The sequence below is a fragment of the Carassius auratus genome, chromosome 17 (assembly GCF_003368295.1).
Source record: "Carassius auratus strain Wakin chromosome 17, ASM336829v1, whole genome shotgun sequence".
Lineage (NCBI taxonomy): Eukaryota > Metazoa > Chordata > Actinopteri > Cypriniformes > Cyprinidae > Carassius > Carassius auratus.
The window spans coordinates 17,721,060-17,746,622 of NC_039259.1; the positions used below are offsets into that span (position 1 = coordinate 17,721,060).

Here is a 25,563-nt window from a genome sequence, read left to right on the forward strand (position 1 = left end):
AGCCCAGTATATAGCTCACTGCTCAGTTGTTAGCACAAGCATTGCTCTACATTGACTATAGTCTCAGTTTTAGTAAAGGCTTATTTCATATACACGAGTGGATAATAGAAACATGATAGCAGAGGATCAGGTGGAAGGATACAATGAGAGATTCAGCCCAAATGAGACGAGCTGGACATGGGTAACACACCATGATTTGTCAGTTTAATATTCAGTATGATGGACTAAAACACTGAAAAATGTCTGTCTGAGATAGATATTATAGAAACATGATTTAATTAGTTTAATAGCTTTTTGAATAGCTTTAGTGTTTCATAGCATATTCTACGTATTTTTGTGTTGATTGTGGCATGAATGATTGTTCTGAAATAATTATTTTCAAATAAGGTTCGCACTTCAGGAACAAATTATTAGCACGTTCTAATAAAAGTGTGAATGATATGCATGGGTTTGAGAACATTTTCTAGAATTTTATATGATTTGCATAATTCTTATATTTTGATGTTTATTAATTAGTCTGTAAATTGTGAGGAGCTTTTGGCACCTGCATGTCAAATGTCCCGTTAGGCTGAACTGAGGGACGGTCCATCGGCAGAGACATGTTATGTGACCTAGAACCAAAGAGCATTGAGTGCGTCACTGTGTCTGATTACACAAGCATTTCCAAATAAACTGACCAGGTTTGGGTTCAACCTCGGAGCAAATTCATTCTTCAAAGTGTTTGGACGTCTGTACAATGTTATTATTCAGCTAGAGTATTTTTAATAAGGGGTGCCATAAGATGTTTAATTAAAGGTCAGGCAGAAGTACGCAGAATGCAGGTTAATACTGAGTGATGTAACTGAACCCCCTTTTGCAGTTAAGTACGGCCAGTGCTACGTCAAGGCTAAAATAACTGATGTAAAGAGAGAGCCTGCTTGTGCTGAGACCAGGGAAACTGTTTTGCTGTTTGTTGAGAACAGGGTCTTTAGCTTGATTGATAATAAACAGACATCAGCATGATATTCCAGCCAAGCCTGTTCTTCGGATACCACTTTTGCAAACTGAGTCTGAGTGGTGTGGTTCAGAAAAGACAAGAGGGTACAATATAGTCTCAATATCTCCCCTCATGTTCTTTCATTGTGTTCCTGCAAGGTTCTTAAGTCCCGTGGTTCTCAACCAAGGACTTATAAAAACAAATAAATAAATGAATGAATAAATAAAGTTTTTAAAGATGATAAAAAGTGATTTGGAGACCTGGAAAAGTAAAATTAATATTTTTCTTGTTATGCCAAATTGTAAAATATGGAGCATTTTCACCCCTTATACTATATAATAACTTATAAATTCATGGGATTGTCTAAAAATGTCCATAGAATATAATAAGTTTAGAAAATAAAAAGTTAATAAAATGGGCTGGGGGCCTTGAAATTGTTTTGGGGAATTAAAGAAAAAAGTATTATTGTCACACCCAGGGGCGGCTATGCTTTGACTAAGCCACACCCCTTCTCAACTTCCACCTCGAGGAGGTCCCCAAAGCCAACCCAATGGCCAAACAACACGAGAACAAGTAAGTGATAAAACAATCTTTATTTAAATATTTAAAAATAGCTTGGGGAATAGGGAAAGGGCAATTAAAACTAAACTCTGACTCGGCCCTCCAGATGGGCTATGGCCGGGAAAGGGTCAGGGAGCAAGGGGGCCACGGGGATCCGGGGCGTGGGACTCGGGGCCCGGCCAGAGTCTTAGGTATCCGTAGCTCCCTCCTTCTTCCTCCTCTTCGCTGAATACAACTCACGGTAAGTACTGGTTCACACAGTTCGTTCTCGGGGTGCTCACTCTCTTTCTCTTCCTCCACAGGCAACGGCTGGGACGCAAAGGCACAGTTAATTCGGCTTGGTTTTGCTCTCACCTCTTCGCTGATTGCAGCTCACAGTAAGTACTGGTTCACACAGTTCGTTCCTTGGGTGCTCACTCGCTTTCTCTTTCTCCACAGGCAGCGGCGTAAGTACAGGTTTCCTCGGTCTCTCCTCGTGTTACCCAGAAGAGTGATGTGTCGTTTTGCTTTGTCTGTCCCCGCAAAAAGTGAGGCTGTTGTGTGGGCGCGAGTACCGCCCCGAAGAGCGGGCCCAGAAGAGTGGGTGCTGGTGGAGCCCCATGTGGATTGTCCACAAGTGGAAGTGGCACGAGGACTAGCGACGGTCCGGCGGGGGAGAGTCCCCGTGAGGATACGGAATGTACACCCATACGCGGTGCAACTACATCGGCACCAACGATTAGCCCCTCTGACAACGGTTACACCCCACCATGTAAGGGAAGAGAGGGATATTAGTTTTCGTCAGGTGTGCCCCACTGTCATCGAGGTGGCCCTGACACAAGTAGACACCCCATGGGGTGGTATGGAGAGGAGTGTGCCGAGCCACCTGGCGGGTGAGTCATTACAAGGGGAGGATTTAGAACAAGCACAGACACAGAAGTTACAGGCCCTCCTTCGGAGATGGCAGCATGTGTTCGCCACCCACGATGAAGACTACGGATGCACCCAGGTGGTACAACATCATATACCTACCGGGGATGCAGGGCCCAGCCGGGAGAGGTATCGCCCAATTCCGCCCACTTTGTATACCGAGGTACGTACACTCCTGCAAGGCATGCTGAAGCAAGGAGTTGTCAGGGAAAGCAGCAGCCCGTGGGCGGCCCCCATAGTGCTGGTGCAAAAGAAGACGGGGGCTTGGAGATTCTGCGTGGACTACCGTAAGCTGAACCTCGTGACTAAGAAAGACGCTTTCCCTTTGCCGCGGATCGAAGATTCGCTTGCCAGCCTCACGCAGTCGGCATGGTACTCTACCCTAGATTTGGCCAGTGGCTACTGGCAGGTGCAGGTGGCCGAAGCAGACCGGGAGAAGACTGCCTTTACAACCCCGTTTGGACTATTTGAATGGGACCGGATGCCTTTCGGGCTCTGTAACGCTCCGGCCACCTTCCAGCGGCTGATGCAGCGGTGCTTGGGAGGTCAGTTAATGGAGTCAGTATTAGTTTACCTGGATGATGTGATTGTCTACTCCCCAGATTTTGATTCACACCTGAGGCACCTCGAGGAAGTCTTTCGGGCCATGGAGAAGTACGGATTGAAACTACAGCCCAATAAGTGTCACTTACTACGGAGAGAAGTCAACTTTTTGGGCCACGTGGTCAGTGCGGCTGGAGTGTCCGTAGATCCTGGAAAGGTATCGGCCGTGAAAGACTGGAAGCCCCCGAGGACAGTGAGGCAAGTGCGATCCTTTTTAGGATTTGTGGGATACTATAGGCGTTTCATAAAGGACTTTTCAAAAATTGCTAAACCCCTTAATCAGTTGCTGGTTGGCACAGGTCGTAACCGGGGCCGGGGGTCGCCCAACGTAGACTGGGATGCAAATTGTGAGTCGGCGTTCCAGACATTGAAGCAGGAGCTGCTACAGGCCCCTATCTTGGCATACGCAGATTTCACAAAACCATTCCTTCTGTATACAGATGCCAGCAATCTCGGGCTGGGAGCGGTGTTGGCTCAACGGCAGGACGGAGTCGAGAGGGTCATCGCGTACGCCAGCCGGAGCCTCCACCCAGCCGAGAGGAACGATGCGAACTATAGTTCTTTCAAATTGGAGCTGCTGGCATTGAAGTGGGCCCTAAGTGAGAAATTTAAAGACTACCTCTGGGGTGCCAAGGTGACGATCATTACAGACAATAACCCATTAGTACACTTACAGACGGCGAAGCTGGGAGCCGTGGAGCAGCGGTGGGTGGCCCAACTGGCCAACTTTGACTATCAACTACAGTACCGACCAGGGCGTGAACACACGAACGCGGACGTCCTCTCAAGGAGAAACAGAGGAAACCTGTACTTACAGTACGCCGTGCTCAGCCCAGAGGTGAGAGTCATTCAAAGCAAACTAACTGTGCTATTGTGCCCAAGTTGATACCTGTGGAGAGAAAAGGAGAGAGAGTGAATAACACGAGGAGGAATAGAGCGAACCCTGTACTTACAGTACGTTGTGTCCAACCCAGAGGTGAACGCCATCCAAAGCAGAGTAACTGTGTTTTGTGTCCAAGTTGATACCTGTAGAGAGGAGGAGAGAGAGTGGATAACGCGAGGAGAAATAGAGCGAAACCTGTACTTACAGTACGCTGTGTCCAGCCCAGAGGTGAGAGCCATTCAAAGCAGACTAACTGTGCTATTGTGCCCAAGTTGATACCTGTGGAGAGAAAAGGAGAGAGAGTGGGTAACATGAGGAGAGACCGAGGAAACCTGTACTTACGCCGCTGCCTGTGGAGAAAGAGAAAGCGAGTGAGCACCCAAGGAACGAACTGTGTGAACCAGTACTTACTGTGAGCTGCAATCAGCGAAGAGGTGAGAGCAAAACCAAGCCGAATTAACTGTGCCTTTGCGTCCCAGCCGTTGCCTGTGGAGGAAGAGAAAGAGAGTGAGCACCCCGAGAACGAACTGTGTGAACCAGTACTTACCGTGAGTTGTATTCAGCGAAGAGGAGGAAGAAGGAGGGCGCTACGGATACCTAAGACTCTGGCCGGGCCCCGAGTCCCACGCCCCGGATCCCCGTGGCCCCCTTGCTCCCTGACCCTTTCCCGGCCATAGCCCATCTGGAGGGCCGAGTCAGAGTTTAGTTTTAATTGCCCTTTCCATATTCCCCAAGCTATTTTTAAATATTTAAATAAAGATTGTTTTATCACTTACTTGTTCTCGTGTTGTTTGGCCATTGGGTTGGCTTTGGGGACCTCCTCGAGGTGGAAGTTGAGAAGGGGTGTGGCTTAGTCAAAGCATAGCCGCCCCTGGGTGTGACATTATTTTATATTATTATCAGTATATAATTTAATTTAATTAGGCCTGCTAATATAAAGTGTTTATTTAGTGTCTTTAATTGCTAAAAATATAAAAGTTTATATATATATATATATATTTAAAAAATGTACATGTATAAATCAAATTATAAATAAAAATGTACTAATTACTTTTACTACCATCTGAGAAATTCAGGTTTGAATTCACACTTTTGATTTTTGAGAGTCTGCAATCAAATTTAGAGAGTCTTGTAAATAATCTTTTTTTTTTTAGCAAATAATGATACATTTAATTAATTGATTAATTAAATTAATCATCATACCATTTTTATTTCATTTGACAGATTTTTTAAATCCGGTTATAGGCGTAATCCTTATTATTATTATTAAATTGTTTGTAAATGTTCACACAGTCTGTGGTGCATCGTCATATGTTATGCTCTCAAACATACTTTCACCACTTGTTTACAACCCAATCCATCATACTAACTACTGCCTGTAGTACATGCTGTACTGCTCTGGGATGTCAGGAATACAATGAAGCGATGCAGAAAAACAGGCCCCAATTCACCGAAGAGTCTCAGTGTCAATCTTCCCTCCTACAATAGTAATGTCAGCAGTTTAGTCAACACATGACCCCACATGCCTTGTGTCATAGACCCCTCTGGCTCTGATTGGTGGAGATAGTCCAACCCAGTCAACTCCCCCTTCCTCCACAGGAATGCATTCACTAGTTTTCTTGGGAATGTATTCTCACAATCAGTCATGTGCTATAAGCTTATAGACTGCACTGTAAAGAATCATATGGGCAGGCTTAAAGGAAGATAAGATAATAATTAAGCTAAATGAATTTGATCATTTGAATCATTTTGAATATTTGATCTATTTATGTACAAAGTCTTGTTATGACTGACAAGAGACAGCTAAACTAATCAAGATACAGCATGAAGTATGTTAATATTAGTTAACATTAATGTGTTTATTAGCATAAAGCATTGGTAGTCTCCTCCACGACCCCAGACTCTTTAAATCACATTTTCTGATTCCTACAGACCCCACCAGTGTATCTGGAATATACTCTAGAGTTCTGGTGTATCCTGTGGAGAATTCAACAGATCATGATGAAATAGATAGTGCATGCTGAGAGTACGCTGTGCAATCGGATAGCTGGGCAGGCTTTGCTTTAACATGACCAAACTCTCTTAGGTTGTTTATTGCCTGAATAGCACTTCACAGAAACATACACTCATGCATATACACGTGACTTTGATTTCTTAAGTAACCCTTTTCAGAGAAAGACAGCAGTTCCAGCAGTTTAAACACACACACATTGTCCTCTGAACCATTCAAACAAACACAAGGTCTGAAATTCCTCTCAAATGACACCTGGGTTACCACGGTACATTACACTACACAATAACTGCTATATCAGAATGAGAAGAAAGTATGATTTTAGTGGCATGTACAGGATCTAAACCAACATCCACACTATTTCGTAACAGTTTCTCTGTGCAGTTTTTCTTTTTGTCCCCATATGCAATTATGAACAAGCTGTATGAGCCATTAAATACAAGCAAAACATGTCAATTTTGACAGCTTGCAATGGTGGTGGAATAAAAATCAGTAAACCACCACTCAAGCACCCACGTATCTCCTTCTATGATTACAGTCACAGACACAAATGCTCATGCTTTTGTAAACAGATGAATGCCAGTTCAGCTGCTGCTGCTTTCCTGCCACGTGACCAAAATTGGGCGTGTAAAATCCATTAAATGCGTGCATTAAATGTAATGCATGGTCAGCATATTTCACCACCGCAATGCCATATTCAGCAAGGAATTATAATTAAATACAAATTAGACAGATAAATGAGGATTTCAGTCGATGATTTAAACATTGCCTATTTAAAACGCAACCACAACAGTGAACAAAAATAGCCTCGAATAAACGTTAACTGCTTAAAAAAAAAAAAACTTGAGTGCACAGGTAATGTTGACACGTTTGCGGTGTCGAATAGCCAACGCTAGCGTTCTTGTCGCGTCGCATCGCATCAACAAAGTGTTTGATTGGTCCACTGTGTGGCAACGTCATGACTCCAAACCCAACCTTGAAAGACGCGTCGCGCGGATACAGTAGGCACTAGGCAGCTTCATTGACTGTAAATGGGGGTTTATAGCTATTTGTCGCGTCGCGTAGCTAATGTAGATGGGTGCAAAGGGTTAACTGTGATGTCAGCTGCAGAGGCACGGACTGCTACTCACTGCAAACAGTTTCCACCCTGCTTTAAATACAACACCAACACAGACAGTCAGTGACCAGACAAAATACATGAGCGAAGAACAGCGAGCATCAACCGGGTTCAGCCGCGTCCGAGGATCCGCTGAGTACTTTTGAATGGCTGTGACATCTTAACGCCTCTGCCGCATCCAACGTATGTACAGTATGTATTTCATCCATCCCTGGCCTCTCATTTCCATCCTTTGTATAATCATTTGCAAAAGTAAATGCATGCACTTGTTTGGGTTAACTGTGAAGGGCTTCTGTTTTTATAGCACAGCGAATGATTGTTTACATTCATTGGGTATGTGACAGTAAGGGTCCGTCGTGCAATTATATATATATATATATATATATATATATATGCATCATTATTGCTTTTTTTCTTTTTAATGACCTTAGCATTGACCTCCTTGTTCTTTGGATGATATTCTGTTTTAATCAGTTGAAATGAGTCTTAAAGTGTTTGTGATTAGGTAGTTATGCAGTAGTTGTCCTGTAGCTCTAGTGTCAGATCAAACAGGGCCGTGCACAGACCTTTTGAGGGGCATGTGCTGAAACTGAAAAAGGGCACCCCCCCCCCCCCATTTTTATATCAAGATTATTTAGTAAGCCTGCATAAAAGGAAGAAATGGTCACATCTTCATGACAAATTCAATAACACAAAATAATAGTCTCAAAAGCTTTAGATTTATTCACGATTAATAACAACCATAATAATAGTATTAGATAATTAGATAATATAGATAAACAGGGTTTTAAGGGCTTCTTTAAACCTAATACAACAGCAACCTTCTGTGAGCCATGTATCTGGCAAAAATTTGATACTGTGGTGGACCAGGGATGTTGGTCTCTTGAAGGTCTCTTATTCACTACACTTTCCCCTAAAATAAGCCAGCAATGAAAAAATAAATAAAAATAGTGTGAAAAGTACAGTTGCAGTGAAAAGCATTTCTGAAGGATCATGTGACACTGAAGAGTACTGAACTGGATGAACTGGAGTAATGATGCTGAAAATTCAGCTTTGATCACAAAAATAAATTACATTTTAAAATATTCAAATAGAAAACAGTTATTTAAAATTGTAAAAATATTACACAATATTACTGATTTTGCTGTATTTTGGATCAAATAAATGAAGCCTTGGAATGAATCATGAATTACATTCTGCATGATAAAATATAAAGATTTCAGTGATCTTCTGTAATTTTTAATTTTTTTTTTGTTACTACTAAATTACTGTAGTAAAACAATGTTTTACAACATTTTATACATGTGAGGACGAGCGGAGAGTATACCATAACATGATTAGCCTAAATGTTAATAAATTAAGTGTATCAGCAATCATAAATCCAAAAAGAAATTTATTATCAGGTGACGAGGATCACTCGTCGCTTTGTGTAAGTTCCAGTACGAAACAGCGCGGGGGCGCACCTGTTATGATTTTCCGATGGTAAAAACAAATTATATGTTGTTGTATTACTTATCAATATATCGGTTTTGACCAGCGAATGTGTGCAAATGTTATTGTTTTTCTGTCCGTCATTAAAACGGCGACGGCGCCTGACGCTGCGGGGATCACATTACATTTTCTTCTAGGTTACAAATTAGTTTTTGTAGCTATATAGACGGAGCGCTCAGTTTTTCCTGTGGTAAAATGCATTTGGCCAAAATAGCATTTTATTAAAGATGAAATGCAACTGTATGCACAGGCTATTTAAGTGTTGGCTATGACTAGATGGCAAATGCTAGCCCTGTCTCTCAGGCGACGTCCCACATGTCTCAGTCAGTGAGTCAGTCAGACATCAAATAAATAAAATATGAGCCTTTATAGACATAGTGTTTAGTAGTACTTATTCAAACAACAAGATATTTATTTACCCTTCGCAAAACTTTGTTTAGCTCAGCTGTTGTCTACAGTGCGGCTGATGTGGAACTTCAGTTGATTCAATGAATATAGAGGGGGCGGAGTTATCAGCTTACTGACAGCTTGAGGATCGAATAAGATTTACACAAGCTCGTTTTAAGAACTTTCATTTGCTAAATATTTGTAAAACAGACAGACAGACGTAAAGGCGTAAAAAAACACGTTAAAAAAAAAAACACCACCAAAAAAAGGGCACTTCGGAGTGTAAGGGCAAAAAGGGCATGTGCTCTGCACAGGTTGAGCCCTACCTGTGCACGTGCCTGAGATCAAACATCATAGATGCACTGTACATTTGGATGCTTGTGCTATTATTGGCACCAGTATCTAACAGCAGAACTATTGGAGCCATGTTAGTCCCATGTGACTGTGTATTTGTGTAAATGTGCAGTTTAATTCTGTCGCGTATGAACAATGAAGGTTTTTACACAATCTCAGGGTTGAATTTAGGGGGCAAATTATTTGGGCTAATAAGATTGTCAGGTTTTTCTAAAAGCCAGACTTTCCAGTCAGGGAAATCCTAAAAAGATTAGTGAATTTTAAAACTGTGATTTCCAGGCAAAGTCTGTAATTAATATACAGAATATATATCTTTGGCTTGAAATGTTTGACCACAGGCAGCTTCAGTCGGTCCGTTGAGGGTCATTTGTACAGAACTTAACGTAAATGTTTAATTCTGTTAATTCAGAAAATTGGCACTTGACGAACAAATGCAAATCCGGCCAGAAATCTAATTCTAAATAAATCCTTTTAGTAATCATGAACAGCTGGAGGGGTCATTGGGCAAGTCATTAAATTAATTGTTCAAAAAGTGCGGGAGCTCTTCAAGCATACAAAATACATTTTCTTTCTTTCCTTCCCTTTATAATGCCAACTTGCTCTGCCTTGTCGGAAATACGCAAGCCCTAACTTGCATATTGTAATAGTGCACACTATTTTTTTTTTAAATTGCAGACACTTGCAATTAGCTAATTACTTTAAACATTACGTGCTGTGCACTACAGAAAGACAGTAGTTTTCTGGGTTGGGTTTAATAACCAGGCATTATTAAATCCTTGGCAATGCTTGAGGAACACCACTTGTAATCCTTTTTTGAGCAACGTCATTGTATCTTCTGTGTGCTGTCTTAAGGGGTTCTATGATCATTTACCTTTCACCTAAATTGCCAAAGAAATCTGGGCTTGAGTTGAGCAAGACTGCATGTTTTTATAAGAACTAGTTCACCCTACAGGTTTTTTCTTAACGGTTAGGCTTGCAACTGCAATATTTTGCACAATCCTAGAAAAGTGTTTATTATAGAGATGTTGAGCTTGATCATGCTCACTAAACACACACAAATGGCTCATCGAAATCACATTTGTCTTTACACACTTTACAGACCTGTGCACTTTCACACAAACAGTTATTAATTGTAGTGCTGAAGTTGACAGAGAAATATACAGCTTGTTTTAATGATAAAAAAAGTATTAACAGAAAAAAATTACATATGAAAAAGCAGCACAGAACATTCTAATTGTAACAATAAAACAATAAGGGAAATTTGTAGGATTATTTTAAGGTTTTGACTTGAATAGTTTTGTGTTTGCCTTCTCTCTATTTCAGATTCAGACTATGAACTACGTGGGCCAGCTAGCCGGTCAGGTTTTTGTGCAGGTGAAGGAGCTGTACAGAGGCCTTAACCCCGCCACCCTGTCCGGCTGTATCGATGTTATTGTGGTGCGTCAGCCCGACGGCACTCTGCAGTGCTCGCCTTTTCACGTCCGTTTCGGCAAGATGGGAGTTCTGCGCTCCCGGGAGAAAGTGGTAAGCACTAACACAGACATGCTTTAGGGTGGCAGCATATGAGATTTTCCATACTTTTGCAGCTTACCATTTCACTGATTCATCTTGTGTGTTAAAGGGTTTTTGACCTCCCAAAAATTATATTCTTTAATTTTTTACTTTTGAGGTCATGTGTCACACAAGCATATTCAAGCTTCTGCAAGTCCAATGAGTGTTTTTACATTCACGTTCTTAAACCAATTATGTTTGTGGTCAAAGCATGTGGTCACGTAAATATGGCAAACTGGTGGCATAAGGTCATAAACTTGACACAGTTGTATATTTACCCATTTTGTCCAGCATATAAACACCTTAACCTGCATCCACCTGCTGTGGACCATCCAATTTTTCTTGATTCAAAAAAGTTAAAATTATTTTAAGTTGTCCTTGTTACACATTACATGTACTTACTATTATAATAATATGAATAATTACATGGAAGTAACCATAAGCCAAACTTTTGTAAACAATGTTTACTTTTATTACGAGGTTATTGATGTTGATGCAAACCAGTAAATCAGATTAATGCAATAAACTGATTGTTGGTAGTTATATCAGCCCATTGGTATGCATGTAAACATGCTCAATTAGGGTTTTTATCTTGCATCAACCAAGTCCAGTTTCCGTTTAGGCTTCCGTTAACCATGTTTAAAGTCCTCTATTTATGTGCAGTGATCAATGTTTAAATGTGAATAAAAGCCTAAATTAAATCTGTTCAAATGGATTACTTTTACAATGTCTTTTTGTACTTTTTGATGTGTAAAACAAATATAGATTGTGTGGACTTTAAAAGAAGGGAAAAAAAAGGATTATATATATATATATATATAAAACATAACTTGTGTTCCGAGGATAGTTGAAGTTGTTGTTTGAAGATGGGATAAAATTAGCATTGTCACTGGCCTTGTGTTGCACATGGCTTACTGTTGTAAGTTGCCTTTATTATAGTGACAGCATTCCATGTTCCCTTTCTCCTCAGGTTGACATTGAGATAAATGGGGAGCCGGTCAGCTTACAGATGAAACTAGGTCAAAATGGAGAGGCATTCTTTGTCAAAGAAACAGAAAGTGATGAGGTGAGTACCGGCGTCCTGTACCAAACAATAAATCATGGCGCACTGCTTTTACTGCAGCCAAGAATTATTGTGCACTGAGAAATGTAACACGAGGTATGCAAGTCTTATCATGAGTATAGCTTGAAATCTGAACTTGTTTACTGGAAACAATCCAGCTGCATGCATTCTGTTACCCGAGCTTGCAAACTTTGCTCTAGAACAGACTTTTTGAGCCAAGGGCACTGTTGTTCTGTCTGCAAAGGCACCATCTTTATGCTTCCCAAGCTTGGAAGCAAAAGCCAGACAATTTAAAGGGCAACGTAATGTACCAGAGAAAAGCCCTGAATACTGTCCGACAGCTAAGATAAGAAAAGCTCTGTCCGTGTATGTCGGTTATCCTCATGGCTTAGTCTTTCAAACTTCCTCATTACTTTCTGACCACAGATGGTTTCTTGCTCATCACAGGCACAGATGCCTTAGATGAATATCTGCTGAGGTACACTGCGTTTAGAATGGTTACCCTTTTCCTGTGATCCCTCAACATTTGCCTTGTGTTATTGTGTTGCTCACTAAATTGTGTTATTATTAATTCCAGCAGAATCCCTGTCTATTTGTCTGAACCGTTTTAGATGTTTTTGCTTCATTTGACTAAATAGTAGCAAACAGAGAGCTATCACTGGATTGCATTCACCAGAGAAACTTGAAAACCATAATTTATGTTAATATGATATTCTGTTATGAATATAAGTGTAACAGTTCTAGAGAAGGACACTGAATACATTGAATCTCTGGTGTAGCATTTTAGGATCTTATGCTGATGTAATTGCACTTGTATTGAAAGGTATGTATTGAAATTAAATTGTATAAAATAAAAAAAAGCTAATATTTAAACCTATATTAGTTTCATGCATATATTAGCATATTGTATCTTATAGTAAAAAGCAATGGGAAACCAAAGTGTACGGCATTCATGTAATGTGACAGTTACTGCTAAGGCTAAGATTTGTATGTTTTATCTATTTCACTGAAGTCCAGTGAATTTGGGATTAAAGCTCCTGAAAGGGATTTGTTTTTTTTTTGTTGTTTTTTTGTAATACCATACACAAATTGTCAGATAACATATATTACTTAAATAGGTATCCTGATAAATCACATTTTTCTCTGTGGCAGGCTGGCAGCCAAAGAATTTATAAAGGGTAGAAAATAATCTATATTAGCCATTCAGACTTGGATTTGACCCTCTGCCAACCTCAACCAATGGCATTAGTTTGGGGTGCAAATAATTAACTAACTTTAACCTGTCCTACTTTAAAGAAAGTGAAAGTGCTCCAGAACACTGGTTTCCTGTATTAGTTATTGTTATGGTTCCTGCTGTTGACTATAATCAGCGTATATGTTGTGGTGATGATGTTTGGCAGAGCTAGAGTTAATAATGCTCTGTCTGTTTGAATGGAAGTGATAACTGATGTATGAGCTGGTTGTCTGGTTCTCAAGGGCTATTGAGTGACATAAACAACTGAACATTATACTATCATATATTAATGGTCAGCCATGCACTTATGTCTCATGAAACCATGACTTTGAGACAGTTCAAAACTGTGCACGTGCATGAGTTTGTTTCTAATTTAAGATGTAGTGATCTATCACAAGGCATTAGGGTCACAGTGTTGTGCTTCTGGGATTTAAGTGGAAAGTCAAACCAAATCTATGGCTACGGTCTACATTTGTGGTTATATGAGTGAATGGTTGTGTTTGCAGATATACAGATGTTTTCCTCCACATTTAGGACTATTATTACTCTCCCTACAGGAGATGGTGCCGTCCCACTTGGCTACATCGCCCATAATTTCAGAGGGCTCTGCCTTAATGGAGGCCCAAGTTGGAAAAGGCACATCACGTCTGTCTGACTCTGGAAACGAAACCTCCATTCAAACCCTGGGATCCATGCAGTCCCCTTGTGACAGTTCAATAATGAAGAAGCGAAGGAAGAGGAGGAGAAAATCTCAAGTAGACAGCATGAAGCGAGAGGACAATGGAGACTTTTCGGAAGATGAAGACATGTTTCCCATTGATATGAGTTCTGATGATGACACAGAGACTACAGGAAGCAGGTCAGAAAAAAACTGAAGATATAGAGAAAGTCTTTATTCTGATAAATAATATTCCAAATGACATTCATGTCATTCCAAACCTGTATGAGTTTTTTTGAAATACAAAAAGCATCCATGCCATTCTTTTTGCATACCAGGGGCTGCCAAACATCAAAAATAAAAATTAAAACTATAGACCATAGTAGACCATATGGCCTTGCACGTTCTAATTTAGCACATTGCAAATGGATTTGAGACATGTAATATAATTAATGTATAATTGACATTTTTGGGATTTTTTTAATGTATGTGAGAACATAAATGAGTTTTGAGTGCTGAGATGAATGGTGTTTTTTGAAGTATGACAGCCCCGGGGTCACCATTCACTTTCATTGTATGTGGGTAAATGGGGATAGTGGTCTTGCCAAGATCTCACACGGAATCTAAATCCCACTTTTCTGCGGGCTCAACTTGGCAGGAGCTGTGAAGCTTATCTTATTTCCTGCATAGAGCATAGAGAGCATACAGAATTTAGGACAGAGCAGATGGTTCTGATAATGCAGAGAGATCCTCTTTCTCATAACCCATTTGAAAACACTGCCAATTGTGTGATTGCAGTGGCATAATTATTTTGCTGCAAGTTTGCTGGAATGAATCCAGTTGCAGTGGTATTGTGATGTGGGCTGTCTGTTTGTTCACTCCTCGAATAAGCTCTCCAGTGGAGAGAGGGAGGTGGGCTAAGTGGAGAAAAAGAGGTTGCCAGTCCTATTGCTGAAGTAAACAAGTGGCTCAAACAGCTCCTCCAATGTTTTTCCACGAAATACATGAAACCATGCCAATTCTGGCTCCAGCTCGATGGGAGTCCTTTGTAATGTTGGGCAATCTAGCATTACCCCCACATATCTAAGAAAATAAATTATTTGCAATATAAACCAGTTTAACGACATAAACATCCTTTTCCCTTCTTTCACTCCCAGGGGACGACAAGTTATGTATTTTATCTGTTCAATCTGTATTAGCAAGTTAAAAGGTCAAACTTTTAGTGCACTACATGCTTTGCATTACCAATAATCTGTTTCCCAGGTACCAGTAATAAATGAAAAAAGTGACTGTAAAGGCCACTGACAAAACAGTCAGCTGGGAATGAATCTGAACTCAAGAATGTGTTGTTCGGCAAAGCGGCAGTTTGAATTCAGCTCTTTAGAAACCCCACAATGCTCTCTGTCTTCATGGAAGAATGAGCCTGTTGATGACAAGCACTGCAGATTATCACTGGCTATATCTATACGCATGAAGTAAAAATGTACTACAAATGTAAACAATGTCTTACTCTTAACTTTTGCAGATACTGTATATATACACTTACTTATATGTTTGCATATACTGTATGTGTTTTCAGAGCCATGTCTCATGAACTATTTGCTGAGCGGGTGAAAGGAACTAGCAGCACATACACACAGTATGAAAGGAGCTGGACTGCTGTTCAAAGGTATGCCACTTAAGACTCCCTACTTTCAGCCATTCATTATGAAAAACAAAGACACAATTGCAATATATAAAGTTGCAAAATTGCAACAAAGAGAATGAACACACCATGTATATAATACATAGCAAAAGAGACAACAATGTACCACGACTACTAGTTCTTGTTTACATTTAAAAGAAAAAAAAACAGAATTGTATTTGTGCCTGTCAGTTGAATTAATCTAAACGAAAAACTACAGTGCCAACAATTCAGTGCAAAGACAGTAAGATGTCTGTGAAGTGAAATCCAAATCCAAAAACGTGTACATCTGCATCATATTGTATTTGATTACACGTAAAATAAATATTCAGGCCAACAGGAATGTTTCTCACACCAATAAACCCAGTATATGCTGTATTGCTGACTGTAACCGAGACCGGACTGAAGGCTTTATCAATTTGATTGATCATCATCAGCAACTGTTCCTACAGCTACAATATGATGATTAAACTTATATATCATAATACATACCAATACATTCAGATGTGTTTATTTTACAACAGACTATTATGCTTATACTGTATATTATTTATTATTGTATGACATTCAAACTAATAGACATTTGAAAAATAGATCTTTGTTTTCTGACCCACAGCAAAGGATTGGAGAAGATCTGCACCTTACCCATTTGCACCAATTCAGGATTGTCCATTTCCTGCCCTCAACAAACAGCCATGTTTCAGTCCACACCCAGGTAACCACTGCTGCCACTATAGAAGAGTAATTCAATTTGAAACGAAGCCATAACGTGTGGGTCAATATCACTGTAGGGTGTCTTTTGGTGTCCTGCAAATTAACAACTCATTTACCATGATAAATTAACATAAAAATGAATTTTGAAAGGGTGTGTTATATTAGGCTAAGTTTTCATATTCATAACAAAAGCTTTACTGGGCTCTTTAGATACATTTGAACATTTTCTAGATTTTTTTTGGGTTTTTGTAAGAAGATGCGTGTTATTTTGCTATGTGGATGCACTCTGCTCATTAAATTTGAATGATAATAGAATATTGTCAAATAATAGAATAAAAAAAATTATCATTAATATTTTGTTAAAAAATAGATTACTCAATTTGATGTGATGTGATGTGGATGCGAGCTCAGCTAATATGTTTCTATAGTACTTTAGTGTATACTATTTATGATTTGATTCAAAATGTTTGAGTATTTTGAAGGTTGAAAGGCACTCTATGGTGATATTGACCCTTGTATTAAAAAGCCCTACATTTCTCTAGAGTTTTGTCCAATTGAAAGATTTTGTCCTGTTTGTCAAGCATAGAATTTAGTTTTGCAGGACAAAGAATTAAAAGTTGAAGGCATTGGTCCTAGCTTATTTCACAACAGCTGTATAAATACAAATCTACAGTTAATTCAAATGTCTGTCATTTTTCCCTACAGCAGCCCAAATGGCTCCTTGCCATCTACACCCAAGAGTGACTCCGAATTGCTGTCCAGTCAGAGGAGCGGAGGGAAACCGGACAACCCTGAGATGCTTTGGACGTGGGGAGAGCTGCCTCATGCTGCCAAAGTACAATAATCACAAGACATGCCACATAACAACAACCACTTAACAAATGTGAGGCGGCTAACTTTACATCTTCTCTTTCCACAGCCGTCATTCCTGCAGCCCATGTTGGAGCCCATGGTGGTGACCCCAAGATCAATCCCACCATCTGAAAGCACACACTTCAGAGCCATCTCTGGGGATGAGATGGTGGAGGCTCACAGCAGTGATGTCTATGTGGAAGATCTCAGGGTTGGAGAGGTAACATCTGCCGCTGCTGTAGATGTGGAGGCCATCAGTGCAGCCGCCCATCTTATCACAGACCCAGAAGAGGGGCGGCACAGTCCTGGAGCTCTTGCCATTAGAAAGACAGACTCTCCATCCAAGAAAAAAGGTAAAGAGCATTAAGGCTCTAAAAATGCCTTTTTATGATTAACTTAAAAAGCAAAATGTATTTGGCTGAAGCATATAATGCCATCCTACATTGATTCCTAGACAAAAGGAGCCGACACCTGGGATCAGATGGAGTGTACCTGGATGACATCACAGAGTTGGAGCCTGAGGTGGCAGCCTTGTACTTTCCAAAGAGGTACATGTTCACTTGTTCATTTATGATCCAGGTGTAATGTGAGTATTTTAAATGATTTTTAATTGTCAGAATGATTTTGTGTTGTTCAGTGATGGAGCAACTTCTTCGAGGGGCGGGGCAGATTCGAGAAGTGCCAGTCAGTCCCCTCAATCAGTAGGCAGCAGTGGGATGGACAGTGGAGTGGACAGCTTTTCTGACCAGTTAGGAGACTTGCCTCATATTGCCATCTCTCTTTGTGGAGGACTGACAGAAAACAGAGAGATCACTAGAGGTGAAAGAACATGTTGTGATGTACTGTAAACTACTAGTAAACAGTCTGGGGATGGTCATATTTTTTATGTTTTTAAAAGAAAGAAGCTTATTTATTTGATAATTTATTTTGATAACAGTAAAAACAGTAAAATTGTTAAATATTGTTGCAGTTAATTTAACTGATTTATATTTTAAAGTATTTAAAAAAAAAAAATTGATGTAAAATGTCATTACTGCCACCTTTGAACAATTTTTTGTGGCTGTTCTGTTTTTCTGTATGTTCTGTATTAATATCCAGTTTTTTTTCTAGATTTCATTAGCTAGGGGAGTAAATAGTTTTTACAATCTTTCATTCACAGAGGAATTTGAGGAACGAGCAATACCTTATCAGGAGTTTGCAGATAATCCATCTATCATTGATGATCCCAACCTGGTCGTAAAGATTGGCACTAAGTATGTCACACATCCTGCCACGTAAAAGCACTTAAATAACGTCATTCATCAAAATGTTTTCAAAATACACCTAAACTTACAATTACGTGGTTCATTACATTTGTCAATTATTTCCGCACATTTTGTTCTCTCCACGAAGGTATTATAATTGGACCACGGCCGCTCCTATCGTACTAGCCATGCAGGTTTTCCAGAAGCCCTTGCCAATGGTAAGGACTGCATAAACAACACACACATACATAAAGGTCTTTAGGTATTCGTTCAACAAACACTGACAATGTAACCTTATAGTAGTTTAACTAAAGCTTGTTAATATCAAAGTCAAACATTGATTGCCCAGTGATGTACATGTACTATATGTAAGTGACTTAAACTAAATTAGTTGAGGGTTGGATTCATGCGCCCCCTGCAGGTGGATTACAGTGCAACAAAGAACATGTTTATTTGAAAACATAACTTTCTGTCAAATACATTTATACATGTCTCACTTTTGAATATTTATAATAATTTGGACACCTTTGCTTATTTAGGTTTTATTTAAATGTCAGCACTACCTCAATACTAACCAAATGAATAGCACAGTTTAAATAGGTAAATGATGATTAAAGTGGTAGAAAATAAATACCGTTTTGTTTCTGTATTGTTTGTCTTCTCAAGTGGTCTACAAGTGTTTCATGGCTTTTTAAAGTCCTTGTGTATATTACACCCCGGCTCTCATGGCACTCCAGAGCATTTAAATTTGTCTCTTCCCTCCTCCCTGTTTTTCTTCTTCTTTTTTTTTTTTTCTTTTTAATTGATCTCCCCTCATCCCATCCCAAGTATTCCTGTCTGAGTTACGTCTACTCTGCTCTTGGTTTCTTCACATACTGTTTTCCTAGCGTGTTCGGCTCTAGTCCTGTACGTCTTTGTGGATTTGTGTTGATTTTATTAGCTGCATGTTCGTTCAATCACAGTCATCCTGTCATTTAGTTTTTGAGTTTTGAGTATCAGGGGCTCTGTGCGTTTGCTCCAGGCCACAGTGGAGAACATCATGAAGGAGAAGATGCCCAAGAAAGCAGGACGCTGGTGGTTTTCATGGCGGGGCAGAAACAACAGCTCCAAATCGGTATAGTTGCATTATCGCATAAAGGAAATTGAATTGAATTAAGGGGGTGAATCAACACCAGATTTATGACAAGTCTTTTTGACTTGGCAGGTTTGCAAATATTATATATGCAAAAAAAAAAAAACATGCAAATGAGTTACTATCATTCCTACTGCAACAGGAATCAGCATCTGACCAGATTGAAGGTGGAGAGGATTCTATAAGAACAGCATCTGTGAGCAGGTACCTGATGTTTCATATTTAGAAATACACAGCATTGTTCTGCCTAATAGATTAAAGGGTACCTCTTAGCATATTTCAGCTGAAGTACAGTTGTATAAAAAATAACACCAAATACAAGAGTAGAAACTGAGTCGCTTCCACATTCCTCTATGCCTATTTTTCCACTTAGCAAAAAAGTCTGTTCGTAAGCACCACCGAGTCGTAAGTATGTGTAACAGCAGCAGCTCTGGACATGTGATCATAAGCGCAAATCTTATTGGTTTGTCAGTTTCATACGCAGCGCACTGGAAAAGAGATTTTTTTTGACTCTCCATAAAAAACTGTTTCATTGACAGTTTGCAAATCAGTCTGTAAAGACACATTAATAGCGTTCATTCAAATTATAATGTTGATCGCACCAAATATTTGCACTGAACATTCATATCTGTCTTTAGTCAATCCAAAAGATGTAATTAAGCTTAACACTAACATCTTACATCATCTCTCAGGTCTTTAGAATTCAACAGACTTAGGGCCTGTCTTTTGGTGTTAAAATAGTACTGTCAGGTTTTACTAAAAACATGCAGTGAAGAGTTAGTGCTGAAAATGCATGGACAAAGTTATTTTTTTGCCTAACCTTATTGAATATGCATTTGTAGGAATTTCCCTTTCAGACACAAAATGTAAGGGAGGAGAGTATTCGAATGAATCACGCATGAGTTTTTAATACAATTTCTCATCAAATTATTGGTATTTGCACATTTATTTAACGCCCCACCCCCCCACCCCACAAAAAAAAAAAAAAAAAGTCGTAAAACATGAATAGGAACTCAATTTTAGAATATGAGCTCAATCTTGTTTCTTATCAAACAAAACATAATTTAGAAGACTGAGAATGTAGATTATGTATAGAGTATAGATTTTTACTGGTGGTATTTTTCATAGATTAAAAGATGAATCATCATCCAGTGAAGATGACAGTGGAGGTGCTAAACAGAATCCTGTGAGCAATCAGCCTGAGGTTCTCCTCTGCACTGGAGGCCACTGCTACAGGAAGACACTTCGTTTGTCCTCAGAACAGCTAGTAAGCGTCTCATTTTCCATGAAGCCTGTAAATCCATTCACAGAATAGGTTATGGAAACCCACGCTACAAGCATATTCCTCACAGGCCAGTCTCCACTTAAAAGATGGCCCCAATGATGTGGTCTTCAGCGTCACCACCCAGTATCAGGGCACCTGCCGCTGTGAGGGCACCATCTATCTGTGGAACTGGGATGACAAGATAGTGATTTCAGATATCGATGGCACCATCACAAGGTTAGACTACTCAAGGCAACTTTCTGTGGCAATGTAATGGGCTTGTCAGATAAAGGTACGGTCTAAATAGCAAAATCTCCTTCAGGTCTGACACCCTGGGACACATTTTACCCACTCTGGGTAAAGACTGGACCCATCAGGGCATTGCCCGACTCTACCACAAAGTCAGCCAGTGAGTCCCACACCACACATGTGAACAAAAAGATTTTTGACCCATTTTCAAAATGTCTAAAATATCTAATTATCTTTGCCTAACAGGAATGGCTACAAGTTTATGTACTGTTCAGCTCGGGCGATTGGCATGGCTGATATGACCCGGGGTTACCTGCACTGGGTTAATGAACGAGGCACCATGCTACCCATGGGACCTGTGCTGCTTAGTCCCAGTAGTCTGTTATCTGCATTTCACAGGTTGTAACACACACAAAACATGTATAATTTGTATAACATGTAAAACTGAGAGAATGCCTAATTAAAAGTTACTGATGTCTTTTCTTTTAATTTCAGAGAGATCATTGAGAAGAAGCCAGAGAAGTTTAAAATTGAATGTCTGACCGATATTAAAAACCTGTTCTATCCAAGCACAGAACCCTTCTATGCTGCTTTTGGAAACAGAGAAACAGTAAGTACTAGGAGCAATAATTGCTAACGTTACCTTCATCTGATATATACACATTTCTAAGGAATGTTCTTCTCTCCAGGATGTTTATTCATATAAAGAGGTTGGAGTGCCTTTGAACAGAATATTCACTGTGAATCCTAAGGGAGAGCTCATCCAAGAACATGCAAAGACCAACATATCATCGTAAGTGACTGCAGCAGTTCTGGTTCGAATCAAAACGTGTCTGTGTCTCATTGTTAAAGAAAGAAAAAGATATATTGTAATAAAACTAACCCTGTTTTGTTTGTTTGGTACATCATTTATATTATAATTATCTCATTTTTTTATTTTTAATTTAAATGCATTCAGACATTTGTATACTTTTGATTGTTTTTGTCATTTCCATTATCCAAAATTAAAAGAAAAACTACTATTTTTTTGTTTTAAAATTATTTATAATTATTATGTATAATAATTAAGTCCCTATTTCCTTCTAAAGTCTCATTTAAATGCATCTGGACATTTCACATTGAAATATTTATAATACCATTACATTATCAGCAATGATTCTCATTAGAATCTAACAGTAGGTAATTTAGTAGTGTCTGATAGTTTGAAATTTGTCAGTCTGTCAGGAAATTCATCTGTATATTCTTGTGTGTTTTAGTTACGGACGTCTATGTGAGGTTGTGGATCATGTCTTCCCTCTTCTGATAAGAGGGAACACCACCGACTTCCCCTGTTCAGACACCTTCAGCCAGTTCACCTTCTGGAGAGATCAGTTACCAGAGGTAGACAAGCAGGATAAACATGCCGAGAGCAGCTAAAAGGACATACAGTTCTGTAAAAAGATAGCATCCCCTAGAAACTCAGCTCTGACGCTGCACTGCCACAGATATTCCTCTACGCACAAGCAACTTAGCACTTTGCAGACCGTATGCCGCCCTCTTCCTGTTCCTTAATTATTTGACATTTTTACAAACATTTATCATTTCTGTGTGTGCTAATATTTTGTTTTACTGGAAATAATCTGGTAGCATATTACACAGCTCATATTAGGGAATTTTTTTGTTTATTGATGAGGTTACAGTTATTTTAAAGTGTCAAAAGCATTATTCATAACCAACAATACAATTACATTATGCTATTAAAAAAATGTCTAATGGCTTTGTCCAAGGTTGTAAGGATGTATGAGGGAACAGTTATTTTAGTACATAGTATAAAAAGTTTTTGAGCATTTGTTTAAAAAAAAACATGCTGAGAGAAATGTAAAAGTTTCATCAAACTAAAAAATAAAAAAACAGTAAATGAACTCAGATGTAGTTATAAAGCCAGTTTAGTATTTCTCAGGTGATACAGAATTTACTCAAGGTAATCTTTTGAAACTTAAAGTGACCTTTCATAACAAACAAAAAAAAATATTACTGTCAGTCTAAATTATTTTGCCACTCCATTTCCTTAACAACAAAACAACAAACGCAAGTGGATCGATCTTAATTGTCCATCCTGAAGACCTTTTTACCACATATACACTTTACGTTTTGCCAAATGCTTATTATTATGTGATAACATTGCATTCCTTACTATTTGTGTGTATTTGATGTAAAGTTGATAATTCTGACCAGCAAATCTGAATCATGCAGAAAAACAGAAACTCAACAAAAGCAAACAACAATGCAAAGAACACTCAGGTCATTTCCTACCTGTATTAATTCTTTCATATCAAAGTCATATTTAATCTTACTTATTTTCATAATATATATATATATATATATATATATATATATATATATATATATATATATATATATATATATATATACATAAACACACACACCTGAGAATTATGTAATTATGTGCTTATTTCAATCATTAAGTATATAACATCTCCTGATTCATGGTGCATACTATTATTGTGTTAATTTTCTTTTATTTTTTAAAGAATCCTTATATTCTACCAACACCTTTACCCAATTGTGTGTATTATTTCTATCTTATTAAAGGATGAAATGGACTGTGTATTATGAAATTACTGTATTCTGAAATATGTCTCTAGTAAATTAATAAGGTTTTTGCGTGATACGTAAATGGACAAGCTCTTGCTTATTCTTAGGTCCATGGTTATCAAGGAGCACATTAAATAAGCACTGATGTGATGCATGAATGATAAATGGGCTTATGGGATTGATTTGAAAGAACTGTGTATTTTAACGTATTATTGTTCTGCAATGAAAAAACAGAGTATATAGTAAAATATGTGTGCAACATGAAAATGCAAATTGTACTGATCTCTAATTGGTTGACTGCTACAAACTTCAACACTGTGAATGATCAGGTTAAACATTATAGATTTGTTTCTGCTCTTACTTACAATACTTAACATCTTCAGTTCATTGAGATTTCTTATTCTAAACAAAAAAGCTGAATAATATAAGACTGTGTAACATGTTCACTGTTTATATGAATGGTAACACAAATAACATTCAGTTGCAATAGCTTTCATTCTGTTTGCTGTCTCTATGGAGTTTTATATTCTTTCTGTGAAAGATCTTGTTGCCTAAGTTGTGGCAGTTGAGTTTGTTATGTTTAATGTTGAGATGTAAAACTACAGTCGTGTGTATATTTTAAGATGCTAAATCTCAATGTGTAAATTAAAATCCCATTACATGAATGCAAAAACATGCTTTTTATGTTTCTTGTTTATCTGTTTCATACTGAAACAACCTACCTTGGTGTCACTGTTACTAAACAGATTGAGTACAGTCCATAGTTTCTCATCAATAGTGTTAAAAATCCCACTGAATCGATTCTTCACCTCTTCTGGTCTTACACGACGAGCTTCAGTTTCCCTTTTCACGCAGATACTCGGCTAAAATACAAAAATTATTATCAGACAGTTGAGCAGAAAAGTTTATTTTGAACAATGTGGATACAATTTGAGCCCACCTAGTTTCTCAACTGCTTCGACACAGATACTTGGATACATGCTCTGTGAATATGTGGCAACAATCACATACAGTGCCGTTCTCACCAATATCAGGCCATGTCCTTCCTACACAAAAACAGTAAAGAAAAATAAATAAATCAGTGTATTATGTGATGACATGATTAAATATTGATGATGTGTTTACATTTGTTTGATCTCGTCATTGAAAATATCCAGTTTATACAGACACCGTTTTTATTTTTGAATTAAAGTTTTGTTTTGTTTTGTTTTTTACTTCCCAAAGATGTTTAAACTGGTGTTGTTACTGTCTAGAGAGGAAAAAAATTGGCATTGTTGGCATTATTAATTTGAAAAAAATATATATACATATTCATTTTTTTTTAAGATGAAGCAGTTTTGTAACTAAAAAACTTGTACAATGTGAACAAAAAAAAAAAAAAAAAACGGGACGAAAGTGCGTTAATATACGTTACATTGACTGGGTTTATATGTCGGAATGCGCATTTTTGAGCAGGTCTGATTAAATATAAGAGTATATTTGGTGTGTTACCTACACATTTGGTGTATATGGAGTGTTTGTCGGCACGCACACAGGTGTAGTGTTTGCTCCTGAAGTCGAGTCCTCTCTGCCTCGTTACATTCACCTGCTTGAATGCGTCTAGAAACGTCCGAGTTTGTTCTGGACAGACCTGTTTTAAGAGAGTAAACTGATTCATCTAAATGGAAATGTCTGTTGTAAACAAATATAATCGATAAAACCTTCAATGACACACGTTTGTCTGCCAGAATGTAGAGATGCAGTAAACTTACTGTAAAGTTGGACGCTGCCCTTACGTCGCCAGTTCTCGCCACAAATATCGCTGCGGACTCTACATGTTTTGTGTCGATGAGACTGCCTTCTAATAACTTTGGAAATGGGTTCATATTTATATGTAACTCATAACCTCAGAAAGTGTTTGAAACTTTTATTATACATGTTGTCCATTCACAACAAAGTTGGTGAACGCTGTCGCCCATAACAACCTCCCGACTCATGAATATTAACAGGGCCCTAATTAATATTCATGACTATTGACGTATGACTGTATAT

The 25,563-nt window shown here is 38.6% G+C and overlaps 2 protein-coding genes across 5 annotated transcripts; one reads left to right on the forward strand and one right to left on the reverse strand.

Annotated features, from left to right (window-relative positions):
* Positions 1–6,766: 6,766 nt before the first annotated feature.
* On the forward strand, positions 6,767–23,282 carry LOC113117458 (phosphatidate phosphatase LPIN1-like). Of its 3 annotated transcripts, none has more exons than XM_026286143.1 (22): positions 6,767–7,252; positions 10,616–10,816; positions 11,814–11,909; positions 13,698–13,999; positions 15,378–15,467; positions 16,099–16,197; positions 16,902–17,031; positions 17,116–17,401; positions 17,503–17,596; positions 17,686–17,867; positions 18,208–18,301; positions 18,441–18,510; positions 19,121–19,198; positions 19,314–19,406; positions 19,567–19,628; positions 20,553–20,691; positions 20,777–20,925; positions 21,011–21,097; positions 21,184–21,336; positions 21,433–21,547; positions 21,627–21,730; positions 22,194–23,282. In XM_026286143.1, the coding sequence occupies exons 2-22, from the start codon at positions 10,625–10,627 to the stop codon at positions 22,351–22,353; spliced, it is 2,775 nt and encodes a 924-aa protein (XP_026141928.1). In that variant the 5' UTR covers positions 6,767–7,252; positions 10,616–10,624; the 3' UTR covers positions 22,354–23,282. The 3 variants fall into 3 exon arrangements, with proteins under 3 accessions (XP_026141928.1, XP_026141927.1, XP_026141930.1); XM_026286142.1 differs by having other exon boundaries at positions 6,769–7,243; XM_026286145.1 differs by lacking the exon at positions 19,121–19,198 and having other exon boundaries at positions 6,771–7,243; positions 22,194–23,281.
* Positions 20,630–25,494, reverse strand: LOC113117459 (profilin-4-like). 2 transcript variants are annotated; one of them, XM_026286147.1, is made up of 5 exons: positions 25,284–25,494; positions 25,028–25,162; positions 24,473–24,578; positions 24,255–24,395; positions 20,630–20,716 (listed from the first exon to the last, which is right to left on the reverse strand). In XM_026286147.1, exons 1-4 carry the CDS (start codon positions 25,395–25,397, stop codon positions 24,367–24,369), a joined length of 384 nt encoding a protein of 127 aa, XP_026141932.1. In that variant the 5' UTR covers positions 25,398–25,494; the 3' UTR covers positions 20,630–20,716; positions 24,255–24,366. The 2 variants fall into 2 exon arrangements, with proteins under 2 accessions (XP_026141932.1, XP_026141931.1); XM_026286146.1 differs by lacking the exon at positions 20,630–20,716 and adding an exon at positions 20,776–20,877.
* Between the last annotated feature and the right edge of the window lie 69 nt (positions 25,495–25,563).